The 18,714-nt window shown below is 40.9% G+C and overlaps 1 protein-coding gene across 6 annotated transcripts in view; it reads left to right on the plus strand.

The window, feature by feature from the left end:
* CEP295 (centrosomal protein 295) overlaps positions 1–18,714 on the plus strand; it is a 50,928-nt gene that overhangs the window by 23,422 nt on the left and 8,792 nt on the right. For all 6 annotated transcript variants that reach the window (XM_047752698.1, XM_047752696.1, XM_047752697.1 and 3 more), the window contains 8 exons: positions 3,077–3,169; positions 3,323–3,426; positions 5,441–5,578; positions 5,976–6,073; positions 6,353–9,827; positions 11,293–11,458; positions 11,852–11,995; positions 15,639–15,791. In XM_047752698.1, coding sequence (XP_047608654.1) covers positions 3,077–3,169; positions 3,323–3,426; positions 5,441–5,578; positions 5,976–6,073; positions 6,353–9,827; positions 11,293–11,458; positions 11,852–11,995; positions 15,639–15,791 — 4,371 coding nt within the window. The remainder of the gene's footprint in view (positions 1–3,076; positions 3,170–3,322; positions 3,427–5,440; positions 5,579–5,975; positions 6,074–6,352; positions 9,828–11,292; positions 11,459–11,851; positions 11,996–15,638; positions 15,792–18,714) is intronic.

Genomic DNA, 18,714 nt, shown 5'->3' on the forward strand with positions numbered 1-18,714 from the left:
TGCTGTGGCTCTGGCATAGGCTGGCGGCTACAGCTCCAGTTGGACCCCTAGCCTGGAAACCTCCATATGCTGCGGGTGTGGCCCTAAAAAGACAAAACAAACAAATAAACAAAAAAGATAATTCTAAAAGTTAAGAGGTCAAACCAGTAGTATTCCTTTGAATTATATACTCACAAAGGAGAATTTGATTTGTTTTTTTCTTAGTTTTATCTTCTGGATTTTTTTTAAAAATGTAATTGGATTGTATGGAAATGTTTTGCTGTCAGGCTTCTGAAAGAAGTGACTAGTTCTTATTTAAATTTTGGATTTGATCCTAGTATAACAGGACACCTTCTGGAAATAATTTCTTCACTTGATCTCTTGACACCACCTTCTTTTGGTTTTCCTACCTCATTGACTCCTCCTTCATGGTTTTCTTTGCTTCATATTCTCATCTCTACAACCACTAGTCATTGTCCCCAGAACTTGTTTCTCAGATCTTATCTCTTTGTGTTAATACTTCCCAGTTGATCTCTAATGTCTGGACTTTTATATTACCATCCATATACTGATGACTTCCAAGTATGTCTTCTTAGGCTTGGCCTCTTCTTTGAACCCCACTTATCTCTGTTTGACGTCTTGCCTTGTATATCACATCTTAAACTTCTCGAGAACTGAATTCTTTTTTTCTTTATAGGGCCGCACTCACGGCATATGAAAGTTCCCAGGCTAGGGGTTGAATTGGAGCTACAGTGGCCGGCCTTTGGTACAGCCACAGCAATTGAGGATCTGAACTGTGTCTGAGACCTACACTACAGCTGACAGTAACTCTAGGTCCCCAACCCACTGAGCAAGGCCAGGGATGGAACCTGCATCCTCATGGATACTAGTCAGATTCATTTCCGCTGCACTGCAATGGGAACTCCTGGAACTGAATTCTTGATATCTCCTCCAACCTTATACCTGCTTTTCCTATAATCGTCAACATTTCAATAAGTGGCAATAAAGTTCTCTTGCTTAAGCCAAACAGCTTGTCATTCTTGTTCCTCTCTTCTATGTCCTACATCCAAACCATCAGCAAAAATCCTGTTGGTCCTTCCCTCAAAATGTATCCAGAGCACCATCATTTCTCAACCACCTACCATCCTGGTTTAAGTGATGTTCATTCTCTAGTGTAGATTCTTGCAGTAGCCTTCTAACTGGTCTTCTGTCCACACTTTTGTTCCTTCCTGCCATAGTCTATTTACAGAATCATCCTGTTAAAGCACATTAGCTCATGTCATTCCTCTCGGGGGATCCTGTCAACAATTAGTGATTTTCCTCGGTGAAAACCTAAGTGCTTACAGTGGCATTAAAGCTTTACACGATCTTTGCACACACCCCTCCCCACTACTCCTCTCACCCTCATTTCTCTGGCTTCATTTTCTGCCATGTATTCCTCCCCAACCACTGCGCCATAGGCATCGGCTTCCTCACTGTTCCTCAGACACAGCAAATATAAATCACATGGTCTTTGCAATTGCTGGTCCTTTTTGTGCATGTGGGTGAGCCAGAAAAATTTCTAAGAACGCAAGTGTATCTGAGCATATGACCCAGCGATCCCACTCTTGGGCATATGTCTGGACAAAACTTTCCTTGAAGAAGACACATACAGGAGTTCCTGTCGTGGCGCAGTGGTTAACGAATCCGACTAGGAACCATGAGGTTGCGGGTTCGGTCCCTGCCCTTGCTCAGTGGGTTGACGATCCGGCGTTGTCGTGAGCTGTGGTGTAGGTTGCAGACGTGGCTCGGATCCCGCGTTGCTGTGGCTCTGGCGTAGGCCGGCGGCTACAGCTCCAATTCGACCCCTAGCTTGGGAACCTCCATATGCCCCAGGAGCGGCCCAAAGAAATAGCAAAAAGACAAAAAAAAAAAGACACATACACCTGCATGTTCATTGCCACACTATTCAGTTGCCAAGACATGGAAACAACCTAAATGTCCATTGACAGATGATTGGATTTGGAAGATGTGATACACACACACACACAATGGAATACTACTCAGCCATAAAAAAGAATAAAGTAATGCCATTTGCAGCAACATGGATGGAACTAGAGACTCTCATCCTGAGTGAAGTAAGTCAGAAAGAGAAAGACAAACACCATATGATATCACTTATATCGAGAATCTAATATACAGCACAAATGAACCTTTCCACAGAAAAGAAACTCATGGACATGGAGAACAGACTTGTGGTTGCCAAAGGGAAGAGGGAGGGAGTGGGATGGATTGGGAGTTTGGGGTTCATAGATTGAAACTATTGCCTTTGGAATGAATGAGCAATGAGATCCTGCTGTATAACACTGGGAACTATATCTAGTTACTTATGATGGCATGATAATGTGAGAAAAAAGAATGTATACATGTATGTGTAACTGGGTCACCTTGCTGTAGAGTAGAAAATTGACAGAACACTAAACCAGTTCTAATGGAAAAAATAAAAATCATTATCAAATTTAAAAAAATAAATAAATATGTCAAGAATATATTTAGGAGTTCCTTACGTGGCTCAGTGATAACAAACCCTGCTAGGATCCATGAGGATGCAGGTTCAGTCCCTGGCCTCGCTCAGTGGGTTAAGAATCTGGCATTGACCTGAGCTGTGGTGTGGGTCACAAACATGGCTCGGATCCTGCGTTCCTGTGGCTGTGGTGTAGACTGGCCGCTGTAGTTCTCATTCAGCCCCTAGCCTGGGAATTTCTGTACGCAAGTGTGGCCCTAAAAAGCTAATTTCTTTAGCTTCCTTTTTTACACTTTGTGCCTTGCATATTCTTTTCATGCTTCCCATTGTGTTTGAAACTCTGTCAACCTACCTTTTAAGTCACTTTTCCTTCATTTTTCCTTTTTGTTTATAATTTTAGTCTTAACATTTATCTTCTTATATTAGGCCTAAGTTTACTGGATAAAGTATGTGGTCTGGAAGGTAGCTGGATCTTAATTAAAGAAGACATTCTTTAGTTAAGATTGAATTGTTAATCCGAATGTAGATTTTTTTATTATGTTGTTCACTTTTAAGTTTGATGGTGGTAATATGTTCATAATATATCTATTACAGTTGTTGAAAGTGACATGCTTACGGTTGACTCTGGACCACTTACTAGTGAAGATAAACCACTTACTTCTAATACAGACTCTGAAAAGGAACAAGGTATTTCTTTTTATCACATCCTCAAATTAAACTTGCTTGACTCTTCAGGTATTTTTCCTAATAAAATTAAATGTAAAAAATGAAAAGAGGGCATTACAGTGATAGCAAATTCTGAATTATTAAAACTCATTTTTGCTTTGGGGATTCTTTTAGAAGCGAATGAAACTCAGCCAATCACAGCTGTAGCTCAGAGTTCAGTTCTACTTCATCCTCATGAAGAAGCAGCCAGAATTAGAATGGCAGCAAGGCAGAGACAGGTAATTTGAAATGTTTATTTTTAAAGGTTTCTTTCTTCCCTAGGTACTATAGTTTTGTTTGACCAGTGAAATTTGTCTTAACATCTAGCTACTTTTGATACCATTTCTTCTACCTTGTCTGACACATTCATTTTACAGAAAGCACTTTATCTTCAGTTGTAGTGCTCACATGACCCATATTGTGTTCTGCTTTGTATTTTGTACTCTGGTATGTAAATATCTTCCCTATAAAATTTATCAGTTTTTTTAAAGGCAAGACTGTCTTTTTTAAAATTTCATTTGTCCTACATAGTTTCTGGTACAAAGCCTTAGATATAGTAAGTACTCAAAAAATATATGTTGAATAATGAGTGCCTGTCATAATATTAAACATTCAGCTGGACTCCGTAATCCCCAAAGTTTTTTGAAAAATAGTATTTCAGGAGAAAAATTTAAAATTTATCTTCCGTAACTAGAATATTGGTTCCTTCTACTTTAATGAAAGATTTTCTTAACACAAGTTACCTTGAAAGAGGCTAAGTATTACTAAGCCAGTCAGTTTATAGTCATAGTTTTATAAAAAGAACAGCTGGCAAGTGACAGTTCTATGAGCGAGTATTTCTTCTCAAATAAATGTTTCCCAATCAGTATTCTATTTTATTTTATTTTGTCTTTTTTGTTGCTATTTCTTGGGCCTCTCCTGCGGCATATGGAGGTTCCCAGGCTAGGGGTCCAATCGGAGCTGTAGCCACCGGCCTACGCCAGAGCCACAGCAACGCGGGATCCGAGCCGCGTCTGCAACCTACACCACAGCTCACGGCAACGCCGGATCGTTAACCCACTGAGCAAGGGCAGGGACCGAACCCGCAACCTCATGGTTCCTAGTCGGATTCGTTAACCACTGCACCACGACGGGAACTCCCCAATCAGTATTCTAAAGCAGTATTGTCCAATAGAACTTTCCGCAGTACTAGAAATGTTCCATGTCTCTGTCTAGTATGCTAGCTGCTAGCTGCATGGGCTGTTGAATATTGAAATATATTAAATATATTTATAGGAGCTGAATTTTAAATTTTGTTTGTTTTGGATTGATTTAAATTGTAATAGTTACATGTAGCTAGTAACTACTATGCTGATAGTGTAAACAACTAACTGGTGTAAATTCAGTGGCTCCTGTGAGTGAGGGAGAGGAAGGAAGAGGCGGAGAGGAACTCAGCTGTAGCCGCTTTTGCCTGTTTAGGAACAGGTAATGCCATACCGAGACATAGTTTATTTTGAAAACAAGCTCATTCTTCGTTATTGCTAGTGAAAGTGTTCCCCTTAATAAAACTTCACATACATTCCCTTTTCTGTTTATTCAGTAAATGTTTATTATCTGTGTTCTAAGGACGACTGGACGTTGGGTTTAGCAGGCAACCAGAAAGACTAGTCCCTGCCCTCATGAACCTTGCCGTTACTCTAACATGTTCTTATTTCTTGGATGGGGGGGGGTATAATCTTAGAGTTGTGACACATACAATTTTATGTGTCATCCCTCTGCCTTTGTCTTCCCATCTGTTTCATGCCATGCCTGATGGTAAAGACAGAATGTTGCTCACTGTGCTATTATTTGGCTTCTAGATAACTGCACCCTTTTATGAGCATGCCTGAGAAATCAGAGTGTTGTGGGAGGCCTTGATATTTAATTTCTTAAGCATTATTCTTACTGAGAACAATATACAATGAGAGATGGAAACACAAAATGTGCTACCTCTCGAAGTAGTTCTTCAGTGGTGCTCGAGGTTTCCCCGTGCTCCTAAGAAATGGAACAGTCAGTATGTTTGTTCCCCTCCTGCCCCGTTTTACTTCTCTCCCTTCTCCTTTTCCTGTCTCTTGCTCCCTTCCTCCCTCTGGCAGGAGCAAGAACAATAAAACACCACCATTTTCTTCTGGATACTCTTGGTGATGAGACCTGTTTCTTTTCATTGTAATGCATGTAAACTTTTCTTTTGTTTGAGTTTATTGTTAATAGAGCAATAATATTTTTGTTACTTAGATAATGGAAATAGAAGAACAGAAGCAAAAGCAGTTGGAATTACTTGAAAAAATTGAACAACAGAAGTTAAGATTAGAAACTGATTGCTTCAGGGCTCAGCTGGAAGAAGAGAAAAGGAAAAAAACTCAACAGCCTGGGGTAGGATGCAGAAATCTCATCCCTGCATAGATTGTTGGAGGATAAGGAAATAAGAGCAGCCTTAGCACCCAGAAAAGAAAAATGCATTTCTACTTTGATAATTTAAACAAATATTATGTGTGTGTATAATTTTATATATAAAGTAAGTTTATGCAAACCTAATGACTTTTCTTTCTAGAGGGTACTAATATATGTGGCCATGATTTGTATGCAATGTTTATGTTGAGCTCTTGGACTTGACACTAAAGAAGGAGAGAGGTAGATTACTTCCTTTCTTAATAACGAAAGTGTCAGTCTTTTTTATAAAACATAAAGCTATATGGAAGTTGGCAATTATAGAACTTTTTGTAAAATACTTTAGTACTTGTTTCTGGATGTGCCATTTATCTTTTCTTAGGTTGGCACTGTTCCAGCATCATGCACCATAAGTTCTGATGAAGATAATCACAGGCAGATGATCCGTAATTATCAACAACAGCTTTTACAGCAAAACAGGTATTAGTCAGGCTGCAATTTATATGTGATGGTGTGTGTGCCTACATTTTCAGGATTTTTTTGTTTGGTTTAAGTGGAGATCTCATCGGGATTCCCTTTAGAACTGTGGCATGGAGGTTTCTCATAGAGCAGTGTTAACAACACTGTTCCATTTCTGCCTTGATTGCGGCCACCCCCGATTGCTCTTTGTTGAATTGAATGTATAAACACTGGAGAATATGGGCATCTTTTTTTTTTTTTTTTTATCAAAAAAGAATAATGTTTCTTTGTTTTGGATAGGTTTCACAAACAATCTGTTGAAACGGCCAGGAAACGATTACTCGAATATCAGACTATGTTAAAAGGAAAGTACCCATGTGTATCAGCTGCACCGTGGATACCTGATTCTGTTACATCAGCACCACCACAGAAAGCTGAACCACCTGCTGTTGCATCAGAGCATGAGGATCAAGCTTGGAGACGCACGTTGAGTCCTAACAAACATCAACCCATGCAACCCGTACAGATCTCCAAATTAGAACCAGATTTTCAGGTTCTAAGACAACACTGCTTTCCACGAAGACAGGCAGAAACAACCGAAACAATCACTTCAGATGTTTTAGCCAAGCAAGCTTTGGAATCACGAGAACAGCCAAAGCAACTCTCACAGACTGAAACACAACAGAGAGACTCTAAACTGGTCCCTGAAGACTCTCATACACTCACAAGGGCTTTTGCCTATGATAAGCCACTGATATTACAGGAGGATAAAGAAAGAGCGGAAATACCTAAGGCAACAACTTTTCAAACTTTAGACTCCCAGCCAGTGTTCTCAGAGAGCAAGGAAAGAACAGCTTCCAAGGTAGTTGAGCCTTCTTCATTCCTACCACTGGTAGCTGAGCATTCTTTTAGTTCTCTACCTACTAAAGTTAAGTCTGGAAAAATCCAGGAACCCTTTTCAACTGTGAGCAAAAACACAGTTTCTGTAAGCCATTCTGTAATTGGCCAAATGCAAGATAAGTCTTTGCAATGCTCGGAGAATATCACAGCCCAGCAAGGTAAATTGAAGGCTCTCCAAGAACAGTTAGATCTACAGAAGGAAGTTCTTCGGTCAAGACAGGAAGCTCAGGAACAATTGCTTTTGTGCAAACAGAAAGAATTGGAAGGGCAAACTGGCCTCTCTGTATTCCTTCCGTTGCTTCCTCTGGATTCGTTTGTTTCACTGCCTTCTACCAAAGCTGAATTAGGGAGATTCCAGGAATCTTCTCCAACCAAGAAAGAGACTGCAGCTTCCTCAGGGCATCCTGTGGTCCCACAACTTCAGGATGGGCTTAATTTTAAATTTCCCCAAGAACGGTTAAATATTCAGAGGGACAGCCTTCAGGGGAGGCGGGAAGCCCAGGAAGTGTCATGTGTCCATAAGCAGAGTGAATTAGGTGGAAGAGTATGGGCTGAGCAGACTGAGTCCCCTTCTCCCCCATCTCAGCTAACTCAGCATACCTTTGGTTCACTGCCTTCTGCTGGGACTCAATCTGGAAAAATCCTGGAGCAGTATTCATCTAAGAGTGAGAAGGAATGTCTCTCAGGCCCGTCTGAAATCCCAAAATCTCAGGATGGGTCTTCGAGTTTCCTACAGCAGTTCCTACCTTTACGTGATAGTCTGAAGTTGCTCCAAGAACAGCTGACTGCACAGAGGGATGCTCTTCAGGCCAGGCATGAAGCCCAGGCGGAATTACTTTTCCATGAACAAAGGGATCTGGGAGACACTAAGTCTGCGCAGATGAGTTCCTCATTCCCACCAGTGGTCGCTCACCATTCAGTTGCTTCACAAGCTTCTGCTAGAACTGAGCCTAGAAGAGTTGAGAACTTCTATTTCTCCGAGAAGGAGAGTGTTATTCCCTCAAGTCATCCAGTAATACCAACATTTCAGACTGAGTCTCCCAGTTTTGCACAGCTGAGCTTGCCACAGAGAGAAAATTTAACAGCACTCCAAGATCAGTCACACATTCAGAGAGTAATACTTGGTGCCAGACAGGAAACTCAGGAATTTGTACACAAAGAAAGTGAATTAGGAAAAAACAGTTTTTCTGAACAGACTGGCCCCTCCATATCTCTGTCACAGGGAACTGAATCTGAAAGGTTCCGGGAATTTATGTCAATCAAGAGTGACCGTGCAGTTCCCTTAAGCCGTTGGAAGATCCCAAGATTTCAGGAAAGACTTCTGGGATTGTCACAACATATACAACCTCGCCAAGATAATTTGGAAGGACGCCAAGAATGGTTAGACACAGAAGACGAGGCCCATCATTTTAGCCAGAAAACACAAGGGGATGTATCTTCTGAACACACCGGCCCCTCATTCCTGTCCCAGTTGGGACAGCTTTCCTTGACTTCGTTGCCTTCTGCTGAATCTCTTCCCACCCAGGAGCCTCTCTCAGCAGAGAGTGAAAGTAGAATTCCCTCCAGCCACTTTCAGATCCCACAGTTGCAGGATAGGCTTTTGAAGATATCACAGCTTATCCAGCCTCAACAAGATAACTTGAGGGCACTTCAAGAACAGTTAGCTACCCAGAGGGAAGCCATCATGCAAGCTCGACAGGAAGCTCGGGAGGAACTGCATGTGCATAAACAGAGTGAGTGGAAGGGAAGACTACCCCCGGAGCAGGCCGGCCCCTCTTCCTCCCTGTCCCTGGTCATACAGCATCCTTTTGCTCCATTACCTCTTCACGAAGCTGGAAGAATCCGAGAACCTTGTTCAGCTAAGAGTGATAATACAATCTCCTCAAGTCATTCTGATAGGCCAAGATTGCTGGATAGGCTTTTAGGTTTACCACAGCCTGTTGAACCTCAGCAAGATCATCCAGCTACATTTCAACAAGAACACTTGGCTGCACACACAGACTCCCTTCCATGTAGCAAGAAAACCCAGAAAGAGTTGGTTTTGCCCAGACAATATAAATTTGAGGAAGAGTCATCTGAGCCTTTCATCCAACCTCACCATGATGATTTGAAGGAACTTCAGCAGCAATTAGATTTACAGACGAAAGCCACTCAATCTAGACAGGACCTCCGAGAAGAACTGCTTTTGCAAAGACTAAGCAAGTTGGAGAAAAGGGTCTCATCTGAGCAGGCCAGCGCCTCTTCATCCTTATCACAGGTAGCAGTGCCTGTTGCTGACTCTGAAAAAATCCAAAAGTCTTTTCCGACCGGAAGTGACAATACTCTTCCCTCAAGTCAACCTGAGATTCCAGGATCACAGGACAGGCTTTTGAGTTTAGCCCAGGCTGTTCTACCTTGGCAAGATCATGTGTCAGCACAGTTGGGTTTACGGAGGGAAGAGCCGCATTTTAATGAAAAAGCCCAGGAAGAACTGCTTTTAAACAAACAAACAAAGCTGATTGAAGGCGAATCTTCTGAGCACACTGTTCCCTCCTTGTTTCCACCCATGGGAAGAGAGCATTCATTTAGTCCACTACCTTTTGCTGAAGTAAAACCGAAAAACATTTGTGAATTCTATTCAGCAAAGAATGAACATGCAACTTCCTCAAGTGCTTCTATGAGCCCAAGACTTCAAGATAGATTTTTGAGTTTTTCACAATCTGCCTTAGCTCAGCAAGATAGTTTGGGACTTCACAAGCAGTTAGAGCTACAAAGAGAAGTTCTGCATAATAGCCAAAAAGCCCAAGAAGAATTGCTTGTACAGAGACAGATAGCATTGCAGCAGCAGATACAGAAACATCAAGAGACTTTGAAGCATTTCTTTAAAGACAGTCAGGTATATATCAAAACTTGAAAAGAATTAAACATTGGTGATAAACCCAGCTGAGCCAAGCTAAATATTTGGTTTAATCCTAGACTGAAATAAGTTCTTAGTTATTGACAATAAGTGGTTTGTTTTGTTTTTTGGTTTTGGCATTGCCTGCAACATGTGGAAGTTCCTGGGCTGGGGACTGAACCCATGCCATAGCAGCGACTCAGGCCACTGCAGCAACAACACCAGATGCTTAACCTGCAGCACCACAAAGAGAACTCTGAGAATAAGTGGTTTGACCTTAACTGTGCTCGAATTTTCTACCTTAATGTAGAAATTGAAACATAAAAATTGATCTATCTTGCATGGTGTTTATGAGGATAATAATTATTTGAAGCCCAACTAATTTCAATCAGTAGTTTGATACAGCTAACTCAAATGTTATTAAAACTGTAGGCTATCATTTGAAGGTTGTCGTAAAGGGTTTTGAGCTTACCACAAGAAGATTAAATTGTAAATAACTAGTTAGCAAAATTTCCCTCTGGCAAATAGCAGACTGTGCTTTCTGTATTGCACTTTGTTGACATTTGTATAGAATCAAAATCAGTACCATCTTTTCAAGTGACAATATTAACACCTGTTCTAAAAGTGGTGTGATTTTAGCCTGATAGATAGCTGGACCTGCTGCTTGTCACTGAATTACTGAGAGGACTCTGGCATGGTCTAGTTTCTGTATATGGAAGACAGTTTATTTTCCAAAATATGAAAGTGTCCATTTATTTTAAAAGGCTATTTACTAAATTTACGTTAGCCTAAAGAGAATTCCACAAATCCTTTGATGGTCAGGAGAGAGAAGCTTGAGTTGAGTTCACAAGGAACTTGAGTTCTGGGGATTTACTGGGCATTTTAAGGAAAAATAATGGGGAAAGAAAAGCCGAGTGGGATACCGAAGTATAATCTCTTGTTGAAAGGTGCAGTGGAGGCTAAGTTTTTAGGTCCAAGGCTCTGATTGGTTGTACTTTTCGGTGGAATTATTACCCTTTCATTATTAGAAGTCTCATGTTTAATCCAGAGATAAGGTTGTAATAATGTGTTTGAAAGACCTCTTTATTTGGTTGAGGTTCTTTTTCTTTGTCTTTTTGCCTTTGCTAGGGCTGCTTCCTTCCTGCAGCACATGGAGCTTCCCAGGCTAGGGGTTGAATCGGAGCTGTAGTCACCGGCCTACACCAGAGCCACGGCAAAGTGGGATCCGAGCCGCATCTGCAACCTACACCACAGCTCACAGCAATGCTGGATCCTTAACCCACTGAGCAAGGCCAGGGACCGAACCCGCAACCTCATGGTTCCTAGTCGGATTCGTTAACCGCTGAGCCACGATGGGAACTTCTACTTGAGGTTCTAATATAAGAAGGGGGATATGAATCTAATGACGCCTTCATTTGACCCTTCATCCTGTGTTTTCCCTGCCCATATCTGTCTACTTTTTCAGACAAGTAAGCCCACAGTTGAAAATGATTTCGAAAGCCAAAAACACAGAGAATGTTTTCCTCATCTCCAAGATCTAGCAAAAGATATTCAGGAAAACATTGATCTTACAGTTAGCAGCCTCTGTGATAATCAGCTCCTTTCAGAAGATAGTAATGCCAAGCAAAGTGGTAAGATAGTTGCATTTTATTGTTATTGTCCTGGTTATCCTTTTTTTTTTTCTTTTCCTCTCTCTCTAGTGCTGCACTCACAGCATGTGGAAGTTCCCAGGCTAGGGGTTGAATCAAAGCTGCAGCTGCTGGTCTACGCCACAGCCACAGCAACCAGGATTTAAGCCACACCACAGCTCACAGCAATGCCAGATCCTCAATCCACTGAGTGAGGCCAGGGATCGAACCTGCATCCTCATGGTTCCTAGTCGGGTTTGCTAACCACTGAGCCACGACAGTAACTCCTGTACTGTATCCTGATGGTGATTCTTTGCTTTCACCTCCTGCAGCTTGCCAGTTAAAGAAAAGTTTGTTGTATGTTTATCATGCCTAACTTTATCATTGACTTGATAGGTGAGCATCTGGACAGAGAACTGGGTAGGAGATCCTCAAAGCCACCTGTGGCGAAAGTTAAATGCGGATTGGACTTGAACCAGCATGAACTTAGTGCCATACAAGAGGTAGAATCACCAGCAAGTGGCAGAATTTCTATACTAGGTAAACAGATGATTTGATAAAACATGATATATTTTTCTTTTTTTGTCTTTTTAGGGCTGCACCCATGGCATATGGAGGTTCCCAGGCTAGACAGAGGTCAAATCGGAGCTGTAGCCGCCAGCCTACACCACAGCTAACAGCAATGCCAGATCCTTAACCCATTGAGAAATGCCAGGGATTGAACCTGTGTCCTCATGGCTGCTAGTCAGATTCATCTCTGCTAAGACGTGATGGGAACTCGTAAAACATGATTTTTTAAGTTTGCCAGTTCTCTAAATTTTTTTTTTTCAGGATACTAATTTTGTTGTTGTTGAAGAAACTCAGACTGATTACTCATGAAAGGAAAAAAAATGGTTTACATAAATTATTCACATGTAGACTTAAACGTGTCATTAGGTAACTAGTTTATTTATCTTACATATGGGGAAGTGCAATTTACTGTAGACAAAAACCCGTTGCTAGCCCCTATTCTGACATTCTTGCTTTCCTCTTCTTCCTTTCTAAATAGTTTCTTTAGGATACAACTCAGTTTTTTCCTCTTTTCCCTTGCTGTTCTTCCACTGCTCTTTTCCTGTATCTTTCACGGGATAATTATGATGCTTAAAATCTTGGCTTCAAGGACAGTTAGAAGAGGTAAATTTCTTCATTGTATTTCTTCCCAGATCCAGTTATCTAGAAAAAATCCTCCCTGTGATCCATAGTAAATAGCCTTATTTTAATTTTATAATTATTTTTAGGTTTCAGACTCAACCAAGTAATTTTCTTGATCCACTTTATCAAAGCAAATCCTTTTTTAAGGGGGGAAATTATCTTCGTCAATAGAAAGGTACATTGAAGTGTAATGTTAATGTTAGCTATTTTGGACTTAAAACCATCAAATATTATACTTTTGTTTTTAGCTGAAAGAATTTAAGAAGGTAGAGATTCAGAATAACAAGAATCATTCCTCTTTCTGTTTTCTTCTCATGTCTTAGGGAAATGATAAAGTAGTGACTTTATTTATGACTAGGCTTTTGGATGCTTGACTGTTTGGCAAACCACAGTGTTTAGTAATTGATTGGTGCTTTTCCCTAATTCAGAGTGAGTATTGGGAAATTCTCACCATGGATTCCTGTAATTTAATGTGTCTTGTTTGGGATTGTGTAGACATTGGCTTGTCTAAAAGGGGAAGCTGTGTATTCCCTCATCTCCACCTCCTTATTCTTTAGCCTTTTTTCAGTGGTAAGTACCCAGCCGTAAGTCTTGACACTTTCCTGTTTTTACCTCTATGACACCCCACATATTACCAGTTCTTCTCACTTCTACTTGGTCAACTCTGGCCACTTGTTTTCATTCCTCCTATCACTTTTAATTAGGGCTGTCATTTCTTTCTTTTTTTTTTTAATAATGATTTTTATTTTTTCCATTAGAACTGGTTTACAGTGTTCTGTCAATTTTCTGCTCTACAGCAAGGTGACCCAGTTACACATACATGTATGCCTTCTTTTTTCTCACATTATCATGCGCCATCATAAGTGACTAGATACGGTTCCCAGTGCTGTACAACAGGATCTCATTGCTTATCCATTCCAAAGGCAATAGTTTGCATCTGTGTACCCCAAACTCTCAATCCATCCCACTCCCTCCCCGCCCCCTTGGCAACCACAAGTCTTTTTTCCATGTCCATGAGTTTCTTTTCTGTGGAAAGGTTCATTTGTGCCCCATAGTAGATTCCAGATATAAGTGATATCATATGGTATTTGTGTTTCTTTTTCTGACTTACTTCACTTAGTATGAGAGTCTCTAGTTCCATCCATGTTGCTGCAAATGGCATTAGTTCTTTTTTTTTTTTTTGTCTTTTAGCTATTTCCCTGGGCCGCTTCCGCGGCATGTGGAGGTTCCCAGGCTAGGGGTGGAATCGGAGCTGTAGCCACCGGCCTACGCCAGAGCCACAGCAACGCGGGATCCGAGCCGCGTCTGCAACCTACACCACAGCTCATGGCAACGCCGGATCGTTAACCCACTGAGCAAGGGCAGGGACCGAACCCGCAACCTCATGGTTCCTAGTCGGATTCGTTAATCACTGCGCCACGATGGGAACTCCCAACAATTTAATTTCTTAAAGATCCTCCAAGCTTTATACAAGCCTGACCATTGCTGGAGCCAGACCTGGGGGATCTGAGTTGAGTGTGCAGACTTTCTTGTAAAACTCCTGCTTTCCTTTTGGCATTCTTTTTCTTCCTTCCACCCTTGCTCCTTTCAGTGCCTGATCTCCCTAAATTCCAAGTGTATTAGGTTCATGTAGTTGTGGCCAAGGTTAAGAGAGGGAACTAGAACTCTATTGGGGATTCTCCACAGAGGTTTGAATCCTATCAACTATGCCACCTTTCCCCTTGGAAAGGGAATCCTTTGACACTTTACCAGTTCGAGAGTCTGCTATGAATTTGATTGCAGAGTATATCGGATTTTCTGCAGACGATGGACCTTTAGTCTTCCCTGGGGATGATGTTGAGAGAAGGGATCTTAGGTGATGGGAGGGTTTTGTTCCAAGTACATATTTTTAAACATTCTCCCTGGTTTCGGTTCCCTGATGGTAATACCTGGTGCCTTTAATTTCCAGGTTTTTCTAGGGTTCTGCACAGTAAATTAGCTTCTCTACTTTAGGGTGTTCCCACTCCTTTGTTTATTTGTTTTTCTTTTTGTGTCAAAGTGTGACATTCAGGGAAGTGCACAAATCCTAAGTGTTTATTGCAGTGATTATTACTTTGGTGATCACCCAGAGGTAAACCCCATCAAGGTCAGGAACTAGAATGTTCGAGAACTCCATACACTCTTCCCTTAGACCCTCCCAGTCGCTTCTCCTCCTCTTCTCTCCAGAGTAAACCCCTGTCTTGATCTCTTGTACCACAGATTAACTGTGCCTTTTTTTTTTTTTTTCCTAAGTTCTTCCCACCCAGAGATCGCCATTATTTGTTTATTTTTGGCTGATGCCCACAGCATGCGGAAGTTCCCGGGCCAGGAATTGAACCAGACCCACAGCAGTGACAATATGGGATCACTAACTACTAGGTAGCTGTGGCTGTTTTTGTTTTGTTTTGTTTTTTTGTCTTTTTGCCATTTCTTGGGCCGCTCCCACGGCATATGGAGGTTCCCAGGCCAGGGGTCCAATCGGAGCTGTAGCCGCCAGCCTATGCCAGAGCCACAGCAACGCGGGATCCGAGCCGCGTCTGCAACCTACACCACAGCTCACGGCAACGCCGGATCGTTAACCCGCTGAGCAAGGGCAGGGATCGAACCCGCAACCTCGTGGTTCCTAGTCGGATTCGTTAACCACTGCGCCACGATGGGAACTCCTGTGGCTGTCTTTGAACTTTATATTAAGAGTACACGTTATACTTTTTAATACTTAATGGTTGGTAAATTCTCCAGGCATTTTTCTTGTGATTAGTCAGTACTGAAGCATTTTCTGGTATCAGAAAATAGGGGTATCATTAAAAATTTAGTAAAATATTTTAACGGCAAGTGAAATTTAAGCAGTTACTATTTTCTTGCTGCATAGATCAGATCTTTAAGAATTTAGATTTTTACCCATAGTCTAAATCGCCATTTTAGTTTTAACTGGAAACAGTGGAAATCCAGTGAGCCATTTTTTTTTCCTTCCCAGGTAAACCAGAATTTCATCAAGACAGAGACCCCCTGAGGGTCTCAATAAGCCGAGAACAGAGTTTTCTTGGGGGCCCCCTGGACCATGGTCCATTTGGTCATCTTCACCCAGTTGACCAGGAGAACATCTGTGGTGATGACTCTGATAAAGCAGGTGAGAAATAAACTGAAAGCAGAGGTGCAACACACAAGGATATGTGGACAAAAGGTATTGTAGTGTTGTTTGTAATGAAAATGGTATATAACTTTAGCGAAACGATTTAGTTTGGTGAAGGTGTTAAAGGGGGGAGAAAAGTCTGTGTTTGTGCATTTGAAAACCCTCTGGAATGAGAAGCACCAGTGTTGGTACAGTTAGTTTAACCTTTGTTGGAGATGGGGTTTCACTTTCTATGTCATATGTTTCCATACCGCAAGAAGCATGTATCATTTCTGTATGCAAAAAGTTGAATGAGGAGTTCCCGTCGTGGTGCAGCGGAAACGAATCCAACTAGGAACCATGAGGTTGCGGGTTCGATCCCTGGCCTCGATCAGTGGGTTAAGGATTCGGTGTTACTGTGAGCTGTGGTGTAGGTCACAGACTTGGCTTGGATCTGGCGTTGCTGTGGCTGTGGTGTAGGCCAGCAGCTATAGCTCCGATTCGACCCCTAGCCTGGGAACCTCCATACACCACCACGGGTGTGGTCCTATAAAGACAAAAGACGGAAAAAAATAAAAAAAGGTTGAATGAGGGGAGTAAAGTTTATTTAGAAAATAAGTAATTTCTCTTAAATTGTTTCACCAAATACATGGCAGTATGTGAGGGTAGAGGTTTTTACAGCTGGCAATCTCTACAAATTTTTTAAGTCTGTTTGTAACAAATCTTTTAAAAATTCTGTCTGTGGCATTCTAAATGAGCTGCTTTATGTTTACTTCTAAATATTTGGAAAGTACTGAGCAATAAGTTACAAGGGAAGAACTAAATGACATTGTTCTGCCACCCAAAGATAACTCATGTTAATTTACTCGCTTTTGAATTTGTGCGTATTTATAGCTACCTATTTTATGTGTACAATATTGACCCTACAAGTATAGTTCCAATATTGCTTCATTAGTTCTGTAGTCTGTTAAGTAGTTTTCTTTCTTACCAAATTTCTTTTTGTTTTAGCTGTCACTAATATAGTTGGATAATTTTTATCTTAGTTATATCTAGAGTTTAATAGAATGAGAGATGAAAGACCTGTTCTCTTGAGGGTTTATAGAAAAGTTGACCTTTTTTTTTTTTTTAATTTAGCCACACCTGCAGCATGCAGAAATTTTCAGGCCAGGGATTGAACCCATGCCACAGCAGTAACAACACCAGATCCTTAACCCATTAGGCTACCAGGGAACCCCTGTGTTCTGTGAAAGTGTTAATGTTTACCAGGAGAACACCAAGGCCTGGCTGATGGTGCCACGTCTGATCCTGGCTCTCGGTGGCTTCTCGTTTCTTTCTCATAATCGTCCCAGGGTCGTATTGTTTCTATCTTAGAAGGGAGGATCTTAGTTTTGTTCCTTGCTATTCCTTCCCTATCACTTTATTCAGGTCCTCATCACCTCAGGAGCTTTTTAGGTGAAGTCACTGGTTTCTAGCTCTGTACCCTGTTTTTATAGCAAAGCAGGAAATGGTGCTTTGCTTCTGAAGGAAAGCAGAATAGGTTGTCTTCCTGCATAGCAGTTTGGGAAGATTATCTGTTTAAGGCATTGCTTTCCTGATGTTACTTCCCCTCTTTAGGAACCTTGTAATGGTCTCTGTTACCAGTTACCATTTCAAATCCAGCAGTACTTCACTTCCAGCTACTTTCAGGGACCTATGCATTGTGTTTTTCAACATCTCAAATAACTGACCATACTTCTCATTTTTATTTTTCAATTCTTATCACTACCCAAATGCTACCCTGGTCACCTTTCTCTTGGGGAATCTTCTTGGGTTTGTTATAGATAACAGTTATAGAATTGTGATTATGAAAAGAAAAAACCCTTTCATCTCCCAACTAGCTTTTGAAATGAACTGCTTCAGAAGAAGTAACAACTCACTGTAAAATTTCACTTCTCTTATTTTCTTCAGTTAAAATTTTAGTGTGTAAAGAAGTAAAGAAGCAACCAAATAACAATTTAATGGGAGTTCTCGTTGTGGCTCAGCAGAAACAAATCTGACTAGTATCCATGAGGATGTAGGTTCAATCCCTGGCCTTGCTCAGTGGGTTAAGGATCCAGCATTGCCGTGAGCTGTGGTGTAGGTTACAGACATGGCTTGATCCTGCATTGTGGAGGCTGTGGTGTAGTCCAGCAGCTGTAGCTCCAATTTGACCCCTAGCCTTGGGAACCTCCATATAACGCAGGTGCGGCCCTAAAAAAAAAAAAAATTAATGGTTAAATCAGTTATGTCAAAATAATGAATTTTTAACTGACAGAGTAGGAAAGAATAAAAAATTATATTTAAATATGATATTTGGTATTTACTATTTCTATGTTATTATCCATAACATAGATATCATGGAGACACAACATGTCTCCAACACACATACAGATACATGTGTGTGTTGTCCTGGGTTACATTTTAGAAAACATTTCTTAAACATTTAATATACTTTAAAAATTTTTTATTGAGGTGTGGTTGGTTTAATTGTGTTAATTTAATTTGTTTATTTCTATTGGACAGCAATTTGTTGTGTTGATTTCTATTGGACAGCAAATTGATTCAGTTATACGTATATACATTCTTTTCCGTTATGATTTATCTCAGGATATTGAATATAGTTCCCTGTGTCATGTAGTAGGATCGTGGTGTTTATCCATTCTAAATGTGATAGTTTTGCATATGCTGACGTCTAGCTCCCAGTTCATCACTCCCCATGCACCTCCCCCTTGGCCAGCACAAGTCTGTTCTCAATGTCTGTGAGTGTTTCTATTTCATAGATAGGTTCATTTGTGTAATAAACACACTTTTAATGTGCATTATCTCTTTTAGTAATATCATAGTGAGAGTGAGACAGACTTTTAGTTTGGTAGAACAGTTTTAATTTTATTCTGTTTCAGAGCCACAGATGACCATGTGCTTT

This window comes from Phacochoerus africanus, chromosome 11 (assembly GCF_016906955.1).
Source record: "Phacochoerus africanus isolate WHEZ1 chromosome 11, ROS_Pafr_v1, whole genome shotgun sequence".
NCBI lineage: Eukaryota > Metazoa > Chordata > Mammalia > Artiodactyla > Suidae > Phacochoerus > Phacochoerus africanus.